This window comes from Alnus glutinosa, chromosome 7 (assembly GCF_958979055.1).
Source record: "Alnus glutinosa chromosome 7, dhAlnGlut1.1, whole genome shotgun sequence".
Taxonomy (NCBI): Eukaryota; Viridiplantae; Streptophyta; class Magnoliopsida; order Fagales; family Betulaceae; genus Alnus; species Alnus glutinosa.
The window spans coordinates 7,320,334-7,346,767 of NC_084892.1; the positions used below are offsets into that span (position 1 = coordinate 7,320,334).

The window sequence follows — 26,434 nt, forward strand, 5'->3', positions numbered from 1 at the left end:
GTTTGCATGTTGGTTCAATGAGCCTGGTTAAGGGCTATGATCTGGTGCGGTAGTGCTTAAAAAACCAAACGTGAGCTCAACGAAAATCTTAATTGTAGGTGGCGTGTGGCGCTTCCTCTTAGGGGCGTGAGTTTCACGGACCATTAGATCGGCAGCCTCTGATACGAAATTTGAGTTGTTCTTTGAAAATGGTTGACAACGGCAGCTCACGAGGGTTGCAGTGGTCCATGGAGCGTGAGCTCCATCGACAGAAACACTCTTGAGATGCATGAGAGCGCATTATAGCTTGGAACGACTAATGGTAGTCGTCATGGTGTAGATTGGAGCTTTTAGAACCTGTTGGCATAATAATTACACCAAAACAATGTCGAAAAACCTTTAAATTTGAGAAAAGTCGTGTGGTGGTGGTTTCCTAATACTCTAGACAAGGCAAATAAAAAAAAAAAAAAAAAAAAAAAAAAAAAAAAAAAAGTGGCACTGATACAATTTTAAAATAAACTAAAGAATAGAAAAGTTGAATTAAACTTTGCATTTTGTGTGTTGTAATTGTGTACATAAAATGTTTATTTATAGTGGACTATTATGATCAATTTTTCGTCTCCAAGAGAATAATTTTTTTTTCCTTCTAACGTGAATAGTAAATAGGCAGAAGACTCTATTTACTATTCATACTACAAACAATTTCTTTTATTGTTTTTTCTCTCTTCCTTTCCTTTTTTCACACTTTCTCTCTCCCTCTTTCATTCACACTCTCTTCCACAAAATAATATTTAAATAAAATAAAAAGTAGAATAGAGAATGTGTTGAAGATAGTACAGAAAAAGCAATAGCAAAAGTATATAGTTGTATTTTTTTCAATAGTTACTTTGACTATAATTTCTGGAGATGCTCTTACAATAGAAAATACAATCAAAAAAATTAATGAAAAATATTATAAAATAAAATCAACTTATACAAAGAAATAAATCAGTCAGGCAAATATCATAACACCATTCATTTTTTTTGAACAATCTGCAACTTAAAGTGGTAGAGTATTCTTTAAATATCAATATACAATTTTATTTATTTTTAGCATATCATACTCCTTATTTTTTCTAAGCATATATATATATATATTCTTTCTTTCTTTCTTATGGCAAATGAACTAGCAAGAATAAAAAGCAGAAAAATATATATGAAGGAAGGTGGAACTGAGGAAGGAATCCAGTTTCAAGGAACAACACATCATGAAGATCCTTGCGAAATTACAATTCTATCTTTTGTATAAAAAGATGGATTCTTCTTCAATTGAAAGCAACCGGAGAGAATTTTGATCCTATGCGGATGGGAAGTGTTCAAGTGGAAATAAAATAATTTTTTGGCTTCCTAAAAAAAAAAAATAATAAAATAAAATTGGGGAGATTAGGACGCAACAACCAACAAAGAAGGTTTGACAAATGGCCCCTAAACTGCGGCGGAAGGATGACGACATAATCGAAATTAAAATATAAAGCAAATTAGCAAAAAAAAAAAAAAAAAAATGCATATGAGGGCATGAGTCACCCACGCCTCGGCCAAGCCGACAAGCCTACAACCTCGTAAATTGTCGGCACATGTCGATGCTTTCTTCCACATCACATGACCACAAACAAGGGGCAAAATTGTCTATTTCTTCTCCAGCAGTCAATTTTCCACTGCTCCACCAAGCTTCACTTCTCTTCATATATTTATAGATTCAATTCCAAGACCGTCTAATTCCCATTGGAATTTTTTAAAGCAGGATGTGACCTTTTTGGGGACTTGTGTTTGTTGATGCTTCTCTTCATATCTCCCTTCCCATTTATGGGCTTTCTAATTGATATAAAATTGAAAGAAGTTTTAATTTTTTATTTTAATTTTTTATTTTTTTTGTAATAAAAAATGAAAAATTATGTTTTGTAGTGACTTTTTTTTTTTTTTTTTGGTTTGAATTGTAATAAAAATTGATTGATGTGATTAAAAAATGAAGAAAAAAATTAGAATATTTTTAAATTGACTTTTTTTGTTTGAATAGTAATAAAAATTGATTTATATGATATAAAAAAACGAAGAAAAAAATTATAATATTTTGAAATTGACTTTTCCTAGAGAAAAATAAAAAATATGGTGAGGGGTTTGCCAAACACGCCCGGTTGTTTGTTGTGAGGTATAATTTTTTGAGAAATTTGAGAGTCTAAACTCGGTTTGGTAAATGGTTTTGTTGTGAAATTTTTATTTGAATAGTAGTATGAAGTGATTGATATGATACAAAGTATAAAAAGTTTGAAATTGTTTTATAAAAAAAAAAAAAAAAAAAATTATTTTGAAAAAAATTGAAAGATGAATACCCTAAATTAACACTTTTTAAAATTTAAATACATTTTTACAAAAATAATGAAAAATCAGGAGTTAGCTTTTCCCTTTAATTATACATATCACGAAATTAGAAACATTTTAACTACAAATATTTATACTTCAAGTCTCCTTTCTTCACGTTCTTACCAATTACCATATGAATATATGTCTAAGTTAGGACATAACAAAACCATTGCTTTACATATTATAAATAGAGGTCGGTGTAAAATATTTTTGACTGAAAATATTTTTGTAAAAAGGTGGCTGTTTCCCGTGGTTTGTTTGCAATCTTAAAAATGGTTCGAAAAATATTTTACGGCGTTTAGCTCGTATGAAAAATTATTAAATATTTTTTATATTTTAATATAATCTGGGAAATTTAGTGCAATTGTAGGCTTATGTTGTTTGCCATTTGGATAGATAATTGTGAAAAAGGCCATTGTGGAGCCCATCTGCTCGGACCGGTAGACTGTATAAAAGGTCATCTTACAGTTGCCTACTTAGGGGGTGGGAAAGCTACAAAAAATGGTTTACTTCTCATTAAGGTTGTTTTTCTTGATCAACTAAAAGTATTTTCAGATTAACCAATATTTTACGCTATGCCAAATACAAAAAAAAAAAATAAATAAATAACAAAAATATTTACACAAAAACAAACGGGACTAAAAAACTGATGACTCATGCATATAAAAGTAATGTTTGTTGCACACGATTTGTACAAAAATCAGACGTGGCAATTGGTTTTTGTTTTATCTTTAAAAAAAAATAAAAATAAAAATCTGCTGGACAAAGATTTGGTACAAATCGTATACAAATGGTGTGGAACAGACATTACTATGCATATAATTTGACATGAAATATTTTAACACGTCACTAGAAATTAGTTTTGGCATCTTAATTAGGGAACAAAGAAGATCCCCATAATACGTGCAGCATCTTTGTTGGATGGACTTGCAAAGCATATTCAGAAAATTAATGGATTACGTTTAGTGTTAATTAAATTCTACTAAATTTTAAATGCAAAAGCAAAAAAGAAGAAATGGGTACGGAGAGGATCCATTTTACTTTTAAAATTTTATTTTATTATATTTAACCGTTTATATAATATCACGCCATCTAAAATTTATGCCATAAATAAATTTTAAATAACGTAATAATATATTAATTATGTAATAAAATATTTTTTTATTTTTTATTTATTTTTTAAAAATTGATGTGACTTTTAAAATCATCATTAAATCAATTTGGAAGGATAAAAATTAAAAAGATGATAAAAAGATAGTCTCTAATATTATTCTAACGTAAATATAATTAGATCCAAAAACAATTTAATTATAAACCATAAAATAAATAATCTTAATCTTATTTGAAATGAACAGAATCCTATTCTTAGTAAGGAAGATGGCAGAGATACCAAGCTATAAAATATCTAAGCACCCAAATTGAAGGTCCCTTTATCTTAAGAAACTCAAAAGCAATCTCGGAGCCCTTGAAATGATTTTAATATCTAAAAAATAAATTAAAATAAAAAACACAAGGACAATGATATTTCCACACTCCAATGATTTTTTCTATGTGTTTGACCGCATCTAAACATGGTGATGTGAAAGCATGAAAAATGATGATATACCATTTTTTTTTCTTCTTCCACATTTTATTAATTCTAATTTCCAGACGAGATTCGACACCTTACCTTACCCTGAAATAGATAAGATTAGGGTTACATAGATTTAATATTTGAGTTAGAATTTTATTTTAATTTATTGAGATTATATTATTTAAATTAGAATTAATATTAAATAAAAGATAAAAATAAAAATAAAAATAAAAATAAAAAATAAAAAAAAACTTCTTACACACCTTTTATACATTCACCCTCTCATATGGGATGGGGCCCATGTGGTGTGGATTTCACCCCATATGAGAGGGTAAGTATGTAAGGAATGTGTAATGAGTGTTTTTGTAATACTCCTCTAAAATAATGAATATGATTATTTTATTTTTGAACAAATTTATCATCTTACTGATAATCTTAATGAAAAAGAGATCAAGGAGGAGGGACAATAAGTTCCCTACAAACAATGTCAAAAATAATAGATGGAATTTCTTCCAACCATATTGAATATATGACATGGGTTGCGGTTGTAATTGCTTTAACTAGATTGTGAGCCGCTGAATTGCCATCTCTCCATACATTAACAATACTAAAGGATCAAAAGGAAGTTAATTATGCCTCGATCCCATCTATGAAGTGTCAAACCTGCTCAAAGTTGGATTGGCCGAATTGATCGTGTTGACAACTTGTAAAGCATCTCCTTCAAGAACAATATCAAACAGCCCAATTTCCTTACAAAACAAAACAACATGGAGGCCTGCCCAAGATTCGGCCACAACTTGATCAACACAAAAAGGTTTGGACGAACTCCGAGCTGCCAAGACAAAACCCTCACAGTCCTGAGCAATAATCCCATAGCCAATACATCCATTATTCTTATCTATCGCCGCATTCCAATTAACTTTGATCATTCCCTATCGCGGTGCTTGCCATAAAATTTACTAAATTTCATGTTGGGGTTCTTGATCCTCTATAACTATAGTATTTGCCTTGTGAAACTCCTCAAGAGAGGTATTGACATCCCGTAGCATTGTACTAGGGTGCTTGAAGGCCCCTTCATAAACAATTGTGTTCCTACGAAGCCAGATATTACGAGCCAAAATTGCTGCAATCTCTAGCTTCTCCGCATTACAACACCTTATCACAATTTCAAAAATAGAAATAAAGATATTCCCCATTGCACAAGTTTTTTGTAGACTTGTCGGACCACATCCCCACATGTCTTGGGTTGAAGGGCAAGACCATAGAATGTGTACCACTGCCTCAGGCGCTCGAGCACAGATAGGGCACATTGGATCCGGCACTACTCTTATTCGAAAAAGATTTTCTTTTGTTGAGAGAAAGTCGTTGTAAGCTTTCCACATAAACATCTTGATAGCATTAGCAACCTTAAGATACCATATGGACTTCCAAAAACTGGAAACGTCTCGTAAGTGAGTAGGGGTGAGCAAAAACCCGCAAACCCGCCCTAACCTGCATCCCCCGCCCCAACCCGCCGCTAAAAATGCAGGTTTTAGTGTTTTTTTAAGGTTGGATTTTAACCAAACCGTGCTGGGCGAGGAAGGGAGCGGGCTTAAGTAATTTTTTTCCCCGGATCCTCGCCCCGCCCCGCGTAAATTAAAAAAATAAATAAATTAAAATGCCTAACCCTAAATCCCTAAACACATCTCCTGCGCTGCACCCCTCCTCCCCCCTCATTTTCCTTTTCTTTTCTTCGTCTTCCAGAGACTTCTTCTTCACGATTTCCTGCATCTGCCCCGTTCTTCTTCAGTTCTTTCATTCTTCTTCAGTTCTTCCCATTTCTTCTTTGGGAAAAGATGACCATGGAGCCTCGTTCTTCTTCAGTTCTTTCATTCTTCTTTAGTTCTTCCCATCTCTTCTTTGGGAAGAGATGACCATGGAGAGATTGATAGGCCTAGCCGAGTCACCAGTCTTGTGGGGACGTCATGAAGCTCCAGATCAGGGTTGACGAGGAGATCGGGAACGGCGGGAATATCGTCGACGCTCGCTTCAAGACCGGTATTGAATGATTCCCCTCTGACCTCTCATCCTTTTTTGTGATTTGTTTGAATCTGATTTTTTTGTTTGGTTCTTGAGAAAATCTAGCTTTGGTTTGGTTTCTCATGTATTTAGGAATTAAACCCGCATATCCTTGCACAATCTGCACCCCTCACCCCGCATCACTCCGCACCGCACGGGTTCTTCCCATTTTGTGCAGTTCGCGGGTGCGATTTTCGCAACTTGCAGGGGTGCGGGGTGGTGCCAAAAAATGGGCACCCCCCCCCCCCCCCCCCCCTTTAGCCCCATGCTTAGCCCTATAAGTGAGAGCACTCTCCCCTTTGGATATTTTCTCTCATTTTTCAAGTGGTACGCGCTTTTAATTGAAAACAACCCATTTGTTGTACATCTCCAAATCAAATGGTTCTTAGGTTAGGGAGGACTTAAAGGGATATTGTTTATAATCTGAATTTCTTCTTCTTGAAAAACTTCTGAGAGCAAAACAGTGTTCCAAGTCTTTGTATTAGAGTTGAGAAGTTCGCTAACATGAGCATTCTCAAATAATAAATTTCGGGGATTGTACAGTAAAAGAAGAAGGGGTAGGCAGCCAACAATCTCCCCAAATCCAAATATCTTTCCCATCTCCCACACGCCATATCATCCCATGATGTACCACATGTTTGGCAGACTCCATTCTCCTCCATGCGAAATAAGGCATTCGCTATGTTTGAGTCTCCATAACAGAACCCCTAGGATAATATTTAGCTTTGTAGATCCTAGCCACCAAAGAATTAGGATTGTTCAATAATCTCCAAATTTGTTTGGCTAGAAGAGCTTTGTTAAAATCCTTCAAATCTCTAAATCCCATGCCACCTTTATTTTTTTGGAAAACCCATATTTTTCCAACTCATCCGGTTGATCTTAGAAGTATTTGTATGATGCCCCCACTAGAAATTCTACATCGTCCCATTTATCTTCTCACATCGAGTGGAGGGGATAATGAAGACACTCATACTATAAGTAGGAATTGCTTGGATAACTGCTTTCAACAAAATCTCATTTCCAGCTTGAGATAGAAACTTGATCTTCCAATTATTCAACCTGTGCCACACCTGATCTTTTATACTCTAGAAAGATTTAACCTGTGATCTCCCAACAAGAGTTGGTAATCCAAGGTATTTATCATACCATTGTGTAGCCTAAAGGCCAGAGAGACTAGTAATTTCTTGTCTCTTTGTTGAATACACCTCGATCATTTGATTCCTCAAATTGGTCATGACTCCGTTCTTGTAATTGAAATATGAATATTATTTAGAAAAGAGAAAGAAGAAATAAAACCCGTGGGAAAATATTATTTAGGCGTTGCTTAGAATTTAACTGAATTTGTAAAAATACTCACGCTTGAACCTTTGAAAAATATATATATATATATATATATATATTTTAAAAAAAAATGGTATTTTAAAAATTTTGACACGATTTGACGGAAAGATGAAATTGAAAACAAATACTTTAAATTGAGAGTTTTTGAAATTTAAAAGGGTAATTACAAAAACAGAAACAATTAAGATAGATTAAGTAGAATTTTTTTTTTTGAGGCGATGATAATTGACAAGTGAATGTACACACTTTTTTAGTGGATAATTGACATATGAACCCACAAGGGTGAAGGAAGAATCCATAAAAGAGAGATCTCCTTTAATTTCTTTTTCTTTTTTTCTTCAATGAAATGGATTGCATATCAAGATTTCATAATCGACATCAAATCACTACAGTTCCATTTGCCTAATTGCTCTCATGTTGTGTTTCTCCCATTGAGTTCAGCTTGTTGGAAAAGGAAGCTTAGTGCCTTAGCACAAAATAAAAATAGATATGGGAAAGAAAAATGATCAAAACACTTACAATGCACAACACCAAGACACATTGGAATGGGGCCCAAAAGGGAGTTTAGTGCCTTAGCACAAAATAAGAATAGATATGGGAAAGAGAAATGATTAAAACACTCACAATGCACAACACCAAGGCACATTGGGGTGGGGCCCACTGTAACACCCTGGTCCCATATTGGGAAGAGATGAATAGTTTACATAGAGTGAATAGTTTATATAGATATTCATGGGTGCTAAGTCCCACATTGCCTAGTTACTAGGTGAAACTTGGCTTTATAATGGATTCTAAGGAAACTTCAAATTGACTAGTCCTTTTGAGGTGATAGCGTAGATGTGGCTAGCGCTTTTCCTTGAGTCTTTACAAATGGTATCAGAGCCAGGTTGTAATGAAAGGTCATGTGGTACTAGAGCACCGCATGACATGGCCCTGACGAGGACGTCAGGGGTTTAAGGGGGGGAGTTTGTAACACCCCGGTCCCATATTGAGAAGAGATGAATAGTTTATATAGATATTCATGGGTGCTAAGTCCCACATTGCCTAGTTACTAGGTGAAACTGGGCTTTATAATGGATTCTAAAGAAACTTCAAATTGACTAGTCCTTTTGAGGTGATAGCGCAGATGTGGCTAGCGCTTTTCCTTGAGTCTTTACACCCACACATTGGGCCCCACCCCAATTTGCCTTGGTGTTGTGCACAAAGAGTGCAATCATCACTCCCCTATGAAACAAGAGGATTCTGTTGACATAAACCTCTTGTAGGTTGGATGTTCCCTACCGCGTGGCCGTTGATAGCATAAGATGTTGATTTAACGCAGATCATAACCAATGTAATCCACCGCTCAGAGAACCCAACTTTCGCATGACAGCTTTCAAAAAATGCCACTTCACCCTATCATAAGTTTTGCTCGTATCGAGCTTAATTCCCATAAATCCAACCAACTTTACTCCACATGTTGGTGTGCATGGAATGCAAAGTCTCGTAAGCTGCCAGAACATTATCCGTGATGAGTCAGCTTGGAATAAATGCACTTTGGTGTGGAGCAATGATAGTGGAAAGGATCACCTTAAGTCTATTAGCCAAAACCTTAGAGATCATATTGTACAAAACATTACAGAGGCTAATTAGTCAATAATCAAAAACGCTAACAGGATTTTTTATGGGGAAAATATAAAAAAAACCTTCTGAACTAACAAGTGATTTTAGAATAGCCCAATCAATTTTCAAGTACACTAATGTGACCCAATAAACAGTGACACATGTTGTCATTTTATTGATGTTAATGTGGCACATTAATGGAGTCCATCAAGTATTTTGACAAATTTTGACTGCAGAGAGTGAATTAGTTTTATAAATGTATTTTTTTAGTAAGAGTGATACATGTCATCATTTTATTAGTGCTGACGTTGACGTTGACACTTACAGAATCTGTCATTTTAAAGAAATTTTAAATTGTTATTTTTTGCATACTTTGAAGACCTTTGAATTATTATTTTTTCCACAGTGAGCGATTTGTAATTTAGGCCAACCACATTGATTGATTTTGCATTTATCATGTTTTTTTTTTTAAAAAAAAAGTTTAGTTTAGTGTTTTTTTTTTTTAATATAGTTTTTAAAAGAATATGGGTATTATAGGAATATTTTGACAAAAATTGCATTTTTGGCACACTTTGGTAGTTTGATGGGTCACATTAGTACACTTAAAAATTTAAATGACTATTCTAAGCTCTTAGATCAGGGATTTTTTTTTTTTTTTAATATTTTTTCCATTGTTTGTTTATTTTTGGAATAAGAGTAATTTTGGTAGAATTAATAGAAACATCCAACTGACCAGTATTGAGAAAATGAAGAAGCGCAGTGCCATCCCTCCCACATGAACAGTTGCCCAGTTTTGCCGTTGATTCATAGACCCGGTCACCTTGGTGGCAATAGCCTGCACACACAGCCCAACATCCTGGAGCTCTGTATTGTGCTCTGTCTTCCGCACCCAAGTTTTCAAAGATTGTTGATAGCTATAAGCTATGTAATTTCCTTCGAATGTTGTTCCATTTATCTTCAACCGTGGCCTTGGCCCTCCAAATTCTTTGTGCTGCATGTTGGTTTGTAATCTTTTTGTAGGTATTCCAGCTTGCCTCTGTTCTAAAGCTTCTGCATTATTTCCATTGGATCTCCTTATTTGAGCCAAAGGAAAGAAAAAAGTGGGTTATGGTCAGAGCTAGGGGAAGCAAGCAAGCACCAAGACCTCCCCTACCCCGTGTAAATCGCACCACCCCTCTATCAAGCCGTTCCCTAGTGAAATCGACCGTTCGTCCACGTAAATTCAGGCTAGAAAAGCCCAGGTCACACAAATGACAATCGTTCAGAACCCTCTGAAAAGCCTCCAATTGACACCTGGGTCCAATAGCAGCTCCCAGCTTTTCGGTCTCCGTTAAAAATTTCGTTCAAATCACCCACGCAAAGCTAGGGCTTAGGCTGAATTTGGCTGAATTTGGAAAGAAAGGGAAAATGATAGTAATACTCACGTGCACAAGCACAACAACAAGTGTCTTGCTGTTGTGCATCTGTTGTGCATTGTGAGTGCAAGAATCACTTCCTTATATATATATAAGAAAATGTTAGATTTACAACACCAATACAACAACTGTACAACAATCCTTCACATGAGGGTGGGTCTCACATACTGAGGCCCACCCTCATGTGAGGGGTTGTTGTACAGTTATTGTATTGGTGTTGTACAAGAATCAAATCCCATATATATATATATGAAAAATGTTAGATTTACAACACCAATACAACAACTGTACAACAATCCCTCACATGAGGGTGGGTCCCACATACTAGGGCCCACCCTTATGTGAGGGGTTGTTGTACAGTTGTTGTACAAGAATCAAATCCTTATATATATATATGGAAATGATCCTTACCCTCACACTACACAATAATAGCACAACATCAAGGCACAATGGAGTGGGGTTCATGTTACTGGGGCCCACCCTTATGTGAGGGGTTGTTGTACAGTTGTTGTATTGGTGTTGTACAAGAATCAAATCCTTATATATATATATGGAAATGATCCTTACCCTCACACTACACAATAATAGCACAACACCAAGGCACAATGGAGTGGGGTTCATGTGTGGGCTCCATTCCATTGTGTTTTGGTGTTGTGTGATTGTTATATAATGTGAATGTTTTAATCATTTTTCTATATATATATATATATCCTAACATTTTTTAGGCTTGAATTTCTCATTTTAAAATCGCTAGACCACCTTTGGGAGCTGCTAGAGTTTACCAGATCATCGTCAGATGCTGCTGGAATGCCTTCAAAGCATCGCCACAAGTTGCCAAAACATCACCAAGATGTGAGAGCGGCCTGACTACCCATGTCTGTTATCAGGTAGTTGATCAGTCACAAATCACCAAAAAATCATTTTGTTCAATAATATTACTTATTCTTTGTCGTTTATTACAAACGAATTGTTAACCATATATATATATATATATATATATATTTAAAAAAAAAAAAAGAAAAAAAAAAGAGCAAAAAGCAGGCGGGCACATAGGACTATAGGAGGGAGGGACTTAAAAAATGAAAACCGTAAGCGATTCCCCAAGCTCAAAAACATGATGTGAAATTATTATAGCACTTTTATATAACTGACTGTCTCCTCTCCGGTTCCGCTCTAACTGCAGAGGATCTGGTCCATACAGCAGCTGACATGAGGATTGGTTCGAAGAGTATGAGTAATCATATCGAGGATGAAAGCAACGTGCAATCCAAGAGTGGAGCTGATGATATTTGGTGTGTGTGTGTGTAGGGGCGGGCATATGCGAGAGCCTCTGGAAGAATGTACGAAAATAGAAATACAACAATAATTGTTCATAATAATAGGAAAAAGTGTTCCTACCAGTACAAAACAAATAGAAATCAATCAATAAATCAATATAAATCAATAAAGGACCCCACCCAAACCCACTTTTGAACGATTTGACCCGGTATCAGTCCATGATGAGCAAATTGACATGCCGCGGCGCAGCCCCTTTCCCCCATCCCAAAAGAAAAGAAAATAGAAATAATAAAATAAACAAGATTTTTCATAATTTTTACTGTATTTTATCATTTATCAGATATAGATTTTTCTATATCTGATATTTATTATTAATTATTGTTTCAATATTTAATATTTAGTATTTACATATTTTAAAATAATAATAATATTAATTTAAGAGAAATATACACATACTTCTTAAAAGTATCACTCTATCATCAATGCGCCTCCCAAACTATCAATTGTGTCGATAATTTCACTTAAACTACTAAAAAATGTCAATATCCTCTTAAAACCAACAAAAAACAAAATAATCCTAAACAAATTTCAATAGGACAAATATCTTTATAAATTTGAAAAAACTAAAAAAAAATTATATTTTTTTAAATTTATATTCTTTTTTTTTTTTTTAAGATTGAAAATTTAAGGGGTGGCCCAAACTGAAATTATATAAAACAAAATATATATAAAAAAAAAAATCGTTTTTTTTTTAAAATAATTTTTGCTCTTTTTTTTGTTTTTAAGAATTTTTTTTGTTTTTAAGAATTTTTTTTTATAATTTTATGAAGGGTATTTTTGTTATTGTGTGGCACATTAACATTGTTTGGTAATTTAGAGGGTACATTAACACAATTGATAATTTGAAAAATACAATGACAATTGGGCGGTAGATTAAGAAAGGTGTGTGTCTTTTCCCTTAATTTAACAATACTTTATATATATATATATATATATATATATATATATATATATATGATAGAATACTTGAAAAACTAGAGTGGAAAGAGAGGTGGAAAAGGAGAACTTAAGGAAGGTCTCACTCTACCTCGCAAGCTCTTGGATTCCATGGCTAAGACTTACTTTGGCAGATTTTAGGTGAGGGTTCATTAGGGTAACAACCTTTGGCATTGATAGCTCAATCCGTTGCTTATCGGGAGCAAGATCCTATCCTCAAAAAGCTGGACAGGATCTTGGTCATTGCTGGAGCCTGGATGGGAATCTTCTTTCTCTGGTTCTAAGGCTTCCTTACTTGTAGGCATACCACACTCCTAAGATCATCAAGCTCATCCATTTGATATTAAAAGTTGTGCTTGGAGGTCAGGATTCAAATTGCTAGAAATTTGAAGAGTTGTAGGGCTCACTTACTTTGAACAACCCAAATTGCAGAGCTCCACTTGCCTTACAGCAGGTGAGTTACGTTGCTTTCATCTCTATTTGGTTGCAATTCAGACACCCCAAATGTAGAGAATCCTAATTCCTTGCTTGGAGTCGGGGCCCAATTCCCACAAATGGTCCTAACCATGATGAGTAGGAGATCAGAAAGCGTTAGAACCAAATGCAGAGCATCCCCACCATTGACACCATAGTTCTTGATGAGGGAATCATTCCAGGTTAACTCTCTGCCTCCATAAACTAGATTTTCCTTCTTGACCACAAACCCTTTACATCTTAAGTTTCACCGACGCTATCGAATATCACTTCAACACACGCATAAGAATCACAGGACCGGCGACAAGGTCCTTTCCGGGTTCGATAATCCACCGGCTCCTTGCGAATCGGACTCAGAGCAACATCAGCAATAGACATTGTTCAAAAAACTTGAGAAAACCCACAAGAAACTCACATACCTGTTTCTTATTGGCTTAAATTTTTCAATTTTACAAAAGGGTTTTGAAACCTATGACAAACCCATCAATATTTCCAAACCCAACATGGGAAAACAGCAAATGTCTGCTTCAGAGTTCAGACAACCTTTGGTTAAAAAAAGGACAACGTTTAGTTTAAAAAGAATTTGGTTAAATAAGCATTACTCTTATATATATTCTCACATATATCTAGGATTAAACAAAATAATTTATGTAAGAAATTAAAAGAAAAATCAAGTAGGGATATACAAAACCCAAAATCTTATCAGGAATTCACTCCAAAATCTGGGAATAAGTTGACCTGATCCAAGGATGGCAGAATTGGACTGTCGCTTGGAATCTCCGATCCTATGCAAGCCCAAAGAAATGAAGATGAAGCCCCGATCTTGAATTTTACTTTGTACATGGCAGACTGGCATTATTCCATGTCTCACTATTGCACTACTTTTTGGCAATCAAATCCTGAGTTAAGAATTTTAGTCCTAGTATCTTGTTAGAGACTGCTTCACTCCAACCCAGTCTCTGATGGAGGGAAGTAGTTTGGCCATAAAAATGCCACAAGATGAATGAAATTTGAACCAGAAACCTCATTGCTTCAATCAGCTATCAAAACCATTGTCTAAAAAGGAAAAACAGAGCTTAATAAGGGGGTTCAATTATGCAACATAAGCATATTTCAGAACCTAAACATACGTAGAATGGGATTAGATGGTTCATCTAGCAGCTGTAGTAAGGTTGACAATTTTTTATACGACTCGAAAACTCGACACAAACCTAATACGAAATTAACGGATTGGTTGAATGGTTTGACCTGTTTATTAAATGGGCTGGGAGTTGACCTATATAATTTTATACTTACGCCTTGATATGATCTGAACCCTACACGCGAACACAAATTGCCACCCCTAAACTGTAGGCTTGTTTCCCTCTTCCTAGTGCTCCCACCAAATCCAACTTAATTTGTTAAAGAAGATAACTACCGCAAAAAAAAAAAAAAAAAAATCCAATTAATGAGAAAATGAAAAACCAGTTGTACATTACAAAGTATGCCAGCACAAATACAAGTTATACAACACCCCTATCTTCGCAAAAACATGCATAGAAATCAAGAAACAGCCAATCCCAAACATTTGGGGTTGGCTACCAATTTCTACTTTGTTGCCTATCAACCTTAATTTTTCCTTCTAGGGTGTTCGGTTACAACCATATTTCACCTTCGCATTCGGATAACCAATGGTCTGGTCTCCAATGTGCATGCCCAAACCATCTAAACCACCTCTCCTTCAGCAGGGTGCTACATTCAAAGAAATATGTTTATGTGTAGAAGAAGCATCTTGAACGGTACATTCACCTGTGAATGTTATTTCAGTTGGTTTATTTGAAATCAAACCTAAACTGTAGAGAGGATCTTGATCACCTTAAAGAAGAAGCACAATCCAAACCTGAAAAATAAACTTGGCCAAAAGCTGAAATTTGGAATCTGACCTCTGCTTTTCTTTTGATAGGTAGAATCTGAGCTCTGGTATTTCGTATCACACATGCACAAGTGCACATACAATCTCAGTTTAGGTACTCTCTGCATGTACATAAACTTATTTCCTACTATCATAGAATGACCACTATAAAAAGGCTGCCCATAATATTTCCATTGATATTTTCCAGACATTGGCTTCCCTTATTTGTCAACATTCCAGAACAAAGAAAACCAAGAACCATACCAATATTCAATGACTAGGAAGCATCTCCAAATAAACTAAAACCAAGATTCACCAACCATCAAACCCACCTACAACATGTTTGATCATCAACATGTTCGCTACATATAAGAGGAAAAGCAAACATATACTTCTTTTTTTTTTTTCTTTTTTTTTTTCTTTTTCTTATCAAAAAGTATACATGAGATGACTACGGCATCATTGCATCATGAGATATTCTTCAACCATTTGGCAATGCAATTGCATGTAATATAGCAAAATTGGCAGTACAATAATGCAAGAAAAATATTAAAAGACAAATATAAAGTATTTAATAGAAATCCATAATTTTCATTACTTACCTTCTTTCATGTTTTGAAGTGTTCAAAGATCCTCTGTCATCAATGAGCAAAAAGAGTCCAACCCTGGACATGTATCTGTCTACATGCCATAAGAAGTTAAAAGTGCCTAATGTAGCATAGTTGGTTTAGCAACATACATCATGTTTCAGCAGTCCATTTCAAGAGCCATATCTTTGATCAATGCTTTAGTTTGCTGGTGTTAACTCACAACATTTATCCTCTCATTTCCAGCTCCAGGCCTTCAGTTTCGATCTCTGAGCCCCAACCTGCATCAAAGCCCTCATTGCTGCTGCTGCAGAATTTAGGATATAGTGAAAACCCAAGCTGCTGGTTTTCCTTAAATGTGCTCATTCATCCACACATCTGCCCAAATTTCATGCCCTATTTTGCATGCGGCCGTGTGCTTTTTTTTTTTTATTATTGGGGGAGGGGGGGTGGAGGGGGAGAGAGAAGGAAAATAAAGAAATGTAATTTAAGATTAAAGTAATAAGAGAAAATTTTGTCTGCAAGGGGAAAAGAAGCTTCTGGTCGCTCATGACGGAAGGCAAATAGCAGAAAAGTAGCAAATATTTTTTAAATGTGGTGGCTCCATGCAAAATTCTGGCAGTATAATCTGTACCAAAACCTCCCAATCAAAGTCATTCATTAAGAGGAAATGGAACTCACGATATTACAAAAACATATAGCAAAGAAATTACGGGAAACCATATGTAGGTTAACAAAGCCTCAATCCCTACCAAGGGAAAGGAAGGTACACAACTATCATAATAGCTAATACAAGCTCACTTGCACTCAACACCGGCTTCAGCAGCCCTGCGGGGTTTGCTTTTTCTCCTACTTCCATTTTGTCGGAGTCCAGCGGACTTCGTTGGATCATCAGGGCTTGCCTTTGTTCCAATGCCACTCTCAACTCCAACTGTATCTGTATTTTCTTTGACCTGGGCAGACCTCTTCCTCTTCCGCCTATTCGCTATAATACCCTGATTTTTCACATCTTTTCTAGAAATATTACCTTTAGCATCCTCGCCGTCTTCTGCAATCTTTTCAACATCTTCATCTTCTTCTTCAATTTCATCCTTCAATGGTTTTTGAGGCCTTCCTCTTCTCCTGTATGCTGGAATTTTTTCTTCTTCACCACTTCCAGGATCCTCACGAGTGGCAATAGCAGTTTGCTTCTTCCCTTTCCCTCTACCTCTACCCATAATAAAGAAACTCCCTAACGAAAATTTTGAACAATTCAAGAAGATTTCTGCAAAGTCAAGTAGATAAACTTAGAGGTCTAAATTAAAATGTAGTAACTGAGACTGCAAATTCATAAGATGACACGAAAATTAATATATTTCATCTTCCACAGCCAAAAAGGATTCAAAGAAATTCATATCATGCCAACAATAAAGTTGAGAAGGAATCAGTGGGGACACATAACCTGAGCCAAAACCAACAACCTTTAAAGAAGATGACATATCCTCAGCCTTACTGGAAACAAAAGGGAATACCAAAAAAAAAAAAAAAATTTCACTCCATCGTGAAAACATATAAGAAATCTGTATTATACCTCTATTTAATTGCTGAGAAAGCCGAGGAATAGAAAAGAGAAGAAAATACAAGCTTGAATGAATTGCTTTATGATGTTTTAGTTTCCGAAAAATGAGAACTCACCTCAACCATACCGAAAAGTTCTATAAAATCCATTCGGTGGATGTTATGTTTATGAGGTCCTATTTAACAAAATTTATATATTCCCAATTTTAGTTGGCTTCCTCCTTTTGCAACCTTCTTAGCAACCAATTCAACCATCAGTAGAGTCCACACTCAACAAGGGGAAACCAGTGTAAACAAACATATCATGAACAGAAAAAACAAAGGGATAAATAAGCGAGATAGAAAATAAAATATCACAAACCAATTCATGCTGTTTATAGAACCATATTCAACCAAGCAGACCATATCAAATTATCAATCGCCAAATAAACAGGAGTCCATTTTATGATCAAAACAAAGACAATCGATGCTAACAAAAAAATAATAACAATTCAATAATCCTCAGTTTGGTTGTTTAGAAAACTGAGTAAAAGATACCAAAACGAGAACCGTAGATCCTACATCTTCTGTTGTTTTGGATTCCAGAAAATGAAATACTCGCCTAATCTGAGCCCAATTGTTCTCAGTGAAGTAGAGGTCTTTCATTTCTCAGTTCCCGAACAACGAGCAATCTATGATTTAAAATATGAATTTATTATCTTTTCCTACTAATTCTCAGCAAACCAAACAAAGAATGAACATTTTCAGGAAGAGTCGGCGAGAGCATACATCACTTCCTCATATATAGTATGTTTGATAGAAAGAGAGATAAACAACAGAAATGAAGCTGACCTCATAACAAGCATCCATTTTCTGCATGTAAAAGAGAAAACCCATTTATCAAAATCTGATTATACCAATCAAGAAACCATTAAAACCTCGAGAAACAACTGGGTTTGTTTCTATTGACAGCTTCAACGGGAAGTAGCAGGGGCCAAAAAGTGGTGGAAGCTATGATCTGAATGAGAACTAATGAAAACCCAGATCAGTTAACGATGTGACTAAAGAAAAAGGTTAGCATAAAAGATTAAAGCTTGAAGAGATTTCTCATAAGTCATAGCCATACTGTGTTTGAGAGCTTAGCCGAAGAGAAGAAAGAGGCAGGAAGAAAGTAAAAGGAGAAGAAAATGGTTGAGAAGTTAAAAGAGAGTCTTTTCTTTTCTTTTCTTTTTTTTTTCTCCTCCAAGGGCCCCACGGGAAACCAGTAAAAGTAAGAATACGTACGGTAAAAAAAAAAAAAAAAAAAAAAAAAGAGAGAAAAATACTATAATTACAACAAATACATTATAAGTGCACATATCATTTTTCAAAAAAAAAAAAAAGGAGTTGGGGCTAGTCTCCATGCTACTATTATTATTATTATTTTTTTTTTTCGCCTCACGAACTACCGACGCTTGGACTATGACCATAAAACTATCAAAAAGACCAATTTTATCAAAAATATGTCTATAATAAACCTGTTACCGTGTTACGTGTCATTTTTAATTAGAAAAATAATAATTTTTTTTTTTAAAAAAATAAATTTATTTTTTTTTTTTTTAAAAAAATAAGCATTAGCCGCACGCCACCCCCCCGACCCTTGGGGTGGCTTTTAGGCCACCCTCGACCCCTGGGGGTGGCTCGCAGGCTTAATTTTATTACATTTTAATTGAAAAATGAGACGTAACAGGGGTATTATAGGCATATTTTGACAAAATAAGTCTTTTTGAAACGATTTGGTAGTTTGGAGAGTCAAAGTCCAAACGTTAGTAGTTTATAGAATTATTTACAAAATAATTGGCAGTTTGGGAGGCTAAACTATAATTTTCCCTTATTATTAATTTATTATGAAAAATAGTGTAAGGTTTAGGGTGTCTTTGGAACTAAGCATTCATTAAATTAGTAAGCTGCTACATAGCACTATAGCTCAAATTTTATTTTTTATTTTAAAAAAAAAAATTTACTCCTAATAAGGGTGCGTTTGGGATTGCGATTTCGTAGACAATAAGTGCGATTTTAAACTAAATCGTAGAACATAAATCGTTTGGGAACTGCATTTTTAAAAATTACGATTTGAAAACACATAAAATTTGCTTTTTCAAATCGCAGGTGAGATAGTCCTTTTTTGAAAACGCAGAATTTTAAAGGCTAATTTACGATTTTAAATGCTAAACTGCGATTTTGCCAAACGCTTAACTGCGTTTTTAAAAATCATTTCTCTTCAAATCGCTCATTTTAAAATCGTAATTTTAAATCGCACTTTTTGAAAAAATGGAGGGAGGGCTACGTCTTCGGTCTACAGGCTACCACTAATACTTTCTTTCTTATTTTTATTGTTTTCTCTCTAATATGAAAATTAGTGGAAGTTTTAGGGTATTACCCTAACGAAGCATTCACATCGTGCTAGACAAAAGATTATTTTAGTTGATTATTAGTGGCATAATCTTAATATGTGTTCTGGTTCTGTTTCGTATTTCTTTTCTTTTTCTTTTCTATATATATAAAGCATATTCGTAAACTATTGGTACTCATATTTGAATGAACCCATCTTTTTTCCTTTTTCAAAATTTTGGTGAATACGCGAAATTTATTTAATAATTTATAAAAGTAAGGAATAACTTCGTAAAAAAGTATCGAATTATACGCTGTTCTGAGATAAAGATATTAAACTAGCAAAAGTTTTAAACTGGGGTATTCAAATTTCCAAACGTCTCACTTAAGGATATTCTGTTAGGATTTGCTGTTAAATTCTAACGGAGTACCCAAAATACTTCTAATTTTTTAGGAAAAAAAGAAAAGAAAAAAAAAATGTTAAGATCTAGGTATTTGTTAGAATTTAACAGAATTTGCAAAAATACCCATGCCTGAATCTTTGAAATTTTTTATAATTTTTTTTTTTAAAATAAACATATGGGTATTTTGAAATTTTTTATAAGATTTAACAGTAAATCCTAAAGGATGTACCCTTAAGTGAGACGTTTGGAAACTTGAATACCCTAGTTTGAAGCGTTTCCTATTTCAGTACCCTTATTTCGAAATGGTGTATAATTCTATACCCTTTTGTGAAGTTATCTCAAAAATTAATACCTGTCCATAACTCTTAAAAAAAAAAAAAAAAGTACAATAGATTTATGTTAACGTTTTTGGAGGAAAAGTTAGAAAAGAAAATCATGGCTAACGTCCTTTATATTATTATTATTATTTGTTGTGAAATTCTTCTGTTACAGTAAAAGGTAATTGTGTTGGTCTTTTGCCCATGGTAATTGGTAAGTAGTTTAGTAGGTTACAATGCTTAATGATAAGCTCTGCTTAAAATTTTGGTCCAAGAAAGAAAGGCTTTACTTTGGATAAAATATTATATTAAATTGGGTTGGAGAAAGTTACTTTAATTTAGTCTATTAAATAAACATATATTATTAAAGCAAGTGATTCTCACACATGGACAAAGTCATAAATTTTTATCGGAAGGAGTCAAAGTATGAATTAAAATTATATTAAAATAAGGGATCAAAGCCTGAACAAGAAATATATTAAGATTGAAGATTAAATTAATATATAAAAGTACAAAAGTAAAATAAGTATCTATTTAGTGTTAACAAAAAAAATAATAATAATAAAAATAAAAATCATTTCTTACAATATTTTAATTTTCAACTCAAACATCTATCAAAATGGAACCCAACATTCTTTTATATCTCGAAAATCATTTTATGATTGAATTTTACTAAATTTCGCAACAATTTCTCTTTAGATGTACAACATCCAAGAATCAGTCAGATATTCATCTTCAATTTTGTTGCGAAGTCTGATTTTGACAATATTTACAGTTGAAAATACTCATTCAGTAATTGCAATAGAAACAAGAAGAGTAAGCTTACGTTGCTGCGTTAAAAATGCTTTTACGTTGCTCTTGAAGGCTATTGCTCATGCCTAATATTTTTAATGACTGACTTGGGTTGTTAGTCATGATAGATTTGAGCTGATTAAGGTTTATGTATAACATAATTTTTGTTATAATAGGGCCAAAGGCCTACCATTTTTTTTTTTTTTTTTTTTTTATTTTTCATTTGAGAAGGGACTAGGCTTAATTTTGGCCCAAATATATGAAATTAGATAATTATATATTATAATTAAAAATTAAAAAAAAAAAATTAAAAGAGGGTGAGGGCCAAGGTCAATACCGGCCCCCCTCCTTACGTCTCAATTTTCATATGTAGTGTGAGAATCACATACTCTAAAAACGAATATTGATTTAAATAAATTGAATTGAAACTCAATTTGTCCTCAATTGAAGAGTTGTCCAATCTATTTTAGACTTTAGAGGAAGGAACTTACATGGAACTTTCAAAGGCATATAGAGTAATACAAGTGGACAGAAATGTCTTCTTAAACGTTATGCTGGAAAAAAGGGTCTTCATCAACCTAATTTGGAGGGTAGCTCATGTTCAACGTTTTGGGATTTACCAACTGCTGTGACCCACAAAATTACATCATTTAAAAAAAAAAAATGGCCCAATCACTAAGCCCTAATGGTGAGCAGCCTAAACCAAACATATGACTTTGTTATATGAACCCAAATGGTTGGCATAAATAATAATAATAATAATAATAATGGTAGTTGGTTGCACTTTAATTAAAACCATTTGAGATAACTTACTAATAAATGCATGATAGGACTATTTTTGAATAAAACTTTTCTTCATTTTAGATTTGTCCTGATGGACGATTTATGGGCCGAAGGTTAGTTAGATGTAAATGATTATCTTTCACGGCCTAGATAGTTCGGTGTGAGGATTATCTCTCACGGCCGGTTTAAATAATTTTTTTTAGGATATTTGGATACCCTTGTCTTAGATCAAGTTTATTCGGAGTATATCTGTTATTTAATTATTTTTGTACATGCGTTAACGGAAGATGAAAGTCATAGATAACATTTTATTGTAAGAATTTTATTTGTATTTATGACTATGTAATGTCATAACATATGGCTATAATTTTGCAGAACTTTATGCTTTGTGATTGATGTAAGAGCTTTATATTATACTTATGATCTTTGATCAATAAAATTCTCAGATCTTTATCAATAACATTTTCAGATCTTTTGTGTGTGTGTGTGTATATATATATATGAATGGAGGAACATATTAATTATAGCAAAGCCCGTGTAGAATATCCATCTTTATTTGTCTGATCAAAACGAAAAGGAAAAATCACTAAAACATATATCATATGCGAATTTAGAGATTCTCGAATATAAAGGTGTGAAAGGAGCTAAATTTAGTGTGAAAATATCAACGCCAATTAAAACAAAACAAAAAAAAATGGTTAAATACCTTTATCTCCTTGTGTGATTGAACAATTTTTATTTTTATTTTTATTTTTTATTTTTATTTTTACGTAAGTTTCAATTTGTATTATAGATGATACCTCGCTTATGACTAACATCGAGGATGGTTCATTTGTCAAGCTTCTACCCATAAGTTGACGGGAATCTAAGCCAATGCATTTAAAAAAAGACACGTGAACCTATGCTTCATTTGATTTTTTATTTTTTTTTTATTTTTTTTTATTTTTTTTTATGTTTTTTCAATAGAGGGGTGGCTCTACTAAAAGTGGTGGCTAGAATCATCCTTATGCCTAGTATAGGGCCTTGGAGGCTGCAAACCATCCCCAAATAGCAAAATTGGGGTGGCCGAAACCACCCTAAGGGACTTGGGGGTGGCTCGAACACCCTTGTTTGGCTTACGGGTGGTTTTGGCAACCCCTAATAGTTAGTCTGAGAATGGCCAAACCGTCCCTACCAGGCTAAAAAAATAAAAATATAAGGTTGGCTCATTAAGGGTGGACAAACACCCCTAAGAGCCGCGGGATAGTTCAACTACCTTAGAAGCCGTACGGGTGTTTGAAATCACTCACATGCCACTTGTTTGGCCGAGCCACCCCCAAGGCCCTTAGGATGGTTTCAGCTACCAAACTTTCAGTTTACTATTTGGGGGTGGTCGAACTACCCCTAAGAGCCTGGGTGGCTCGAATTACCACTCCTTTTTTATTTTTATTTTTATTTTTATTTTTGTTATTTTATTTTATTTTAATCTTTCATATTTTATTTTTTATTTTTAAAGAAGCATATGGCAATGTGATAGTTTTAGATTGGTTTGACATGGATTTTCGTTAACTTTTTGAACAAAAGATGGACAGTAATACCATCTCCGTTTTTAGCCATAAGCGATGTACCATCTATGATATAAATTGAAACCTATGTAAGAAAAAAAAAGAAAAAAAGAAAAAGAAAAAGAAAAAGAAAAGTTGTTAAACCACATGGGAGAAATGTATTTAACCTTTTAAAAAAATGTAGGAAAATCAATCATTAAGTTTTTATGCAATTTCAATTTAGTCCGGAACAAGTAGGTCCTTAAATTTTCCTTTAGTTTTAAATAGGTGTCTCCATCAACTTATCATTCACTTAATTAATGGTAAGCCACATCAGACTAATCAATTGATTAATTAATGCCATGTGGCTCTTGCTTGACATGCCATATGTTTATTGTACATGCTATATGACACATTTCTTTTAAATTACAAATAAATATTGTAAAAAAATTAAAAACAAATTCTTTATTTATGATATATTTGTAATTTAAATTAACTATGCCGCATGGCATGTACAATAGGCACATGATGTATCAAATGAGAGTCACATAATATTAATTGATTAGTTTTATTTTTTCCTTAAAAAAAGAAAAAGATACAATATTGTACAACAGCTGTGTATATCGTACTTAGGATTGAAAATGCAGGCAGTTTTCCCAAAAATACTATCATCATATACTGTTAATAACCGTATCCGCATTCTCTTTTATATATATATATATATATATATATATATATATATATATATATATATATATATATATATATATATATATATATATATATATATATATACTTATATTAGGTTTTTTTTCACTATTATCTCAAACTTATTCTTCATTATATTTACTTTTTTTTTTTTTTTTTCTTGGAGCAATCCAAATCTTAATTACTTTATGAGACAATGACTCTATATACGGCTGATAATCGTAATTTTTGTAAGAAGTGAAATCTTAATTTATTTAAGATTGGATATAGTAATAACCGCATTATTTAATCTTGTATATAAATTCAAATAGTAATCTAAAACACCCATTACTTTATATGCGTAACGGATAATAACCACGATCACAATAACTCTACAAATGCGAATATTATTAAAAACTTCATTTTCACCCCTGGTCAGTCCTATAAAAGTGATCATAATCATTAATCAAGATTTCGAATTGACGAGCAGAAGCGCGTGGACATCACTACGTCCGCCACCGGGCGAAAAGAAGAAGAAAGTACTACTGCTCTAAATAACAACACGTCAGCGCGCTTGCGAGGTTCAATGACTTCCGCATTGCACGGGGTCTAATAGTTTTGGCTGAGACGGCTCATCAAATTAAAATAAAATGAATGCTCCTAAAACGCCACATAAAACATAACAATAATGATATTATACTCTATATTTAATAATTTATCCCACTAGTATTTATTTCTAAGCAACAGCAATGGTATGCATTAGAATCCTCTCTAGTTGCTTTTCAACTGTAGAGGAACTGATCCTTTATATATAAAAATATTTTTATAATTTTAAATGGGGTGTAATTACAAAAATATTCCTGTGTATAAAGAACCGGCTCTTTTCCAGTTCTTCTCGATTGGAGAAAATATTGGTCCAAATGTTATGAGTAATGTCATTATTGTCTTATGCCTTACTTTATGTGGGATTGTGCAGATCAGCTGCTTGCCACCCACCTGCCATCACCGTGCCGACGTCGAGCCACCATTGACATCCGGCAGCCGGTATAAAATATACCTACCAATGTCAATTTGGACGGTAGGCAAAATGATTTACTTGAATTCAGTTTTCAGCTCGGCCTGAACTGACAACCATTATATCTTTTTTTTTTTTTTTTAAATAAAAAAAATGATCGAAAAACTAATTGACAATGCTAGATCAATAAATTGAAATAAAAGTGTGGTGTATAATATTTCTTGCAAAGTAAAAAAGAAAGAAAGAGAGAATAAAAGTAATATTATATACCATACTAATATCTTATTATACTGACGTGACCGAGTGTAATAGACTAATAGTCATTGAATACTTTTTTTTTAACTAATAAACTCTTCCACGTCAGTATAGTAAGGTATTTGTAGGATATTAGATGTGATAAATTGCATTTCTCAAAGAATAAAAATCCTTCATAACCAGACTCTTTCCGAAACTCGTGCACAGCTCACAATTGATTATTGCCATGTGCTACGTTGAAAAGACAAAAATATGCACAAAAATCTTGACGTATTCCATAGATTAAGGAAAATGATTATAGGATTTTTAAACTTGATTGGCTTCTGTCAGCGTCCTCACAGCTCATGTTAGGCAGAATATTCGCGCCCTCCTTTTGACTCTCCTCCCTAGTTCCCATTAGCCATGGTAATGACATATTTTTTCATGAATCATGGGAAAAAGCTTCAAAGTTGGGACCAAATCTATCCAACCCCCAATAGGCAATAGCACATCTAAAAAAATGAAAAATGAAAAAGAAAGTACTGGGTGATCTTGCTGCTCTGTGTAAGGATGAACTTCTCCATTTACCCTGTGGTCTTAATTGATTGTCATTTCCAAATGCCAAGTGTGTGATAGCTTTTTTTTTTTTTTTTTGGGTTAAAGGTGAATTTTATTAATATCAAATTGTTAGAATAGTTTCCCTTGTGCTGAGCACCAACCAAATCGGACTTGCAAAAGAAAGAAAATGTAAGCAATGGAATCTGAGGGGGTACATGCAAAAGATGACTCTCATGCTTAAGTTAGTAATTGTTTAGGAGATGAGTATTGTAACATGCTTAAAGTTGTAACATGGTTAGGAGATAAGTAATTTTGTCCGCGTAGAGTCACAGTTTTGAGCAAAGGCTAAAAGCCTCTTTTACCTAATCGTGATTTACCTTTTATAGTAGTTCTCATGCAACCGTTTCCATGCCACAGTCCCTCTTCAACATGTAATTGACCCTATATTGTTCTTGATTTTAGCATCGTTTACCCTCAAAATTAGGAGCGTACCTTACAACGTGGCCAGAAGGGTAGTTATTTTCCGTGTAGCACAATAATAGTATGGGAACTGATTCCCTACTACGCATGTAGGATGAACCTGGGTTAATGGACTAATTTTAGGCCTTACGGTTCAGGCTCTAC

The 26,434-nt window shown here is 33.9% G+C and overlaps 1 protein-coding gene across 3 annotated transcripts; it reads right to left on the bottom strand.

The window, feature by feature from the left end:
• Positions 1-16,155: 16,155 nt before the first annotated feature.
• Positions 16,156-18,311, bottom strand: LOC133873978 (uncharacterized). 3 transcript variants are annotated; one of them, XM_062311790.1, is made up of 3 exons: positions 18,254-18,311; positions 17,980-18,156; positions 16,156-16,855 (listed from the first exon to the last, which is right to left on the bottom strand). In XM_062311790.1, exon 3 carries the CDS (start codon positions 16,806-16,808, stop codon positions 16,389-16,391), a length of 420 nt encoding a protein of 139 aa, XP_062167774.1. In that variant the 5' UTR covers positions 16,809-16,855; positions 17,980-18,156; positions 18,254-18,311; the 3' UTR covers positions 16,156-16,388. The 3 variants fall into 3 exon arrangements, with proteins under 3 accessions (XP_062167774.1, XP_062167775.1, XP_062167773.1); XM_062311791.1 differs by adding an exon at positions 17,750-17,819 and having other exon boundaries at positions 17,980-18,305; XM_062311789.1 differs by having other exon boundaries at positions 17,980-18,303.
• Between the last annotated feature and the right edge of the window lie 8,123 nt (positions 18,312-26,434).

What these genes read in the sequence shown, in the direction of transcription:
- LOC133873978 (XM_062311790.1), bottom strand. Translation starts at nt 16,808, where the DNA reads ATGGGTAGAGGTAGAGGGAAAGGGAAGAAGCAAACTGCTATTGCCACT.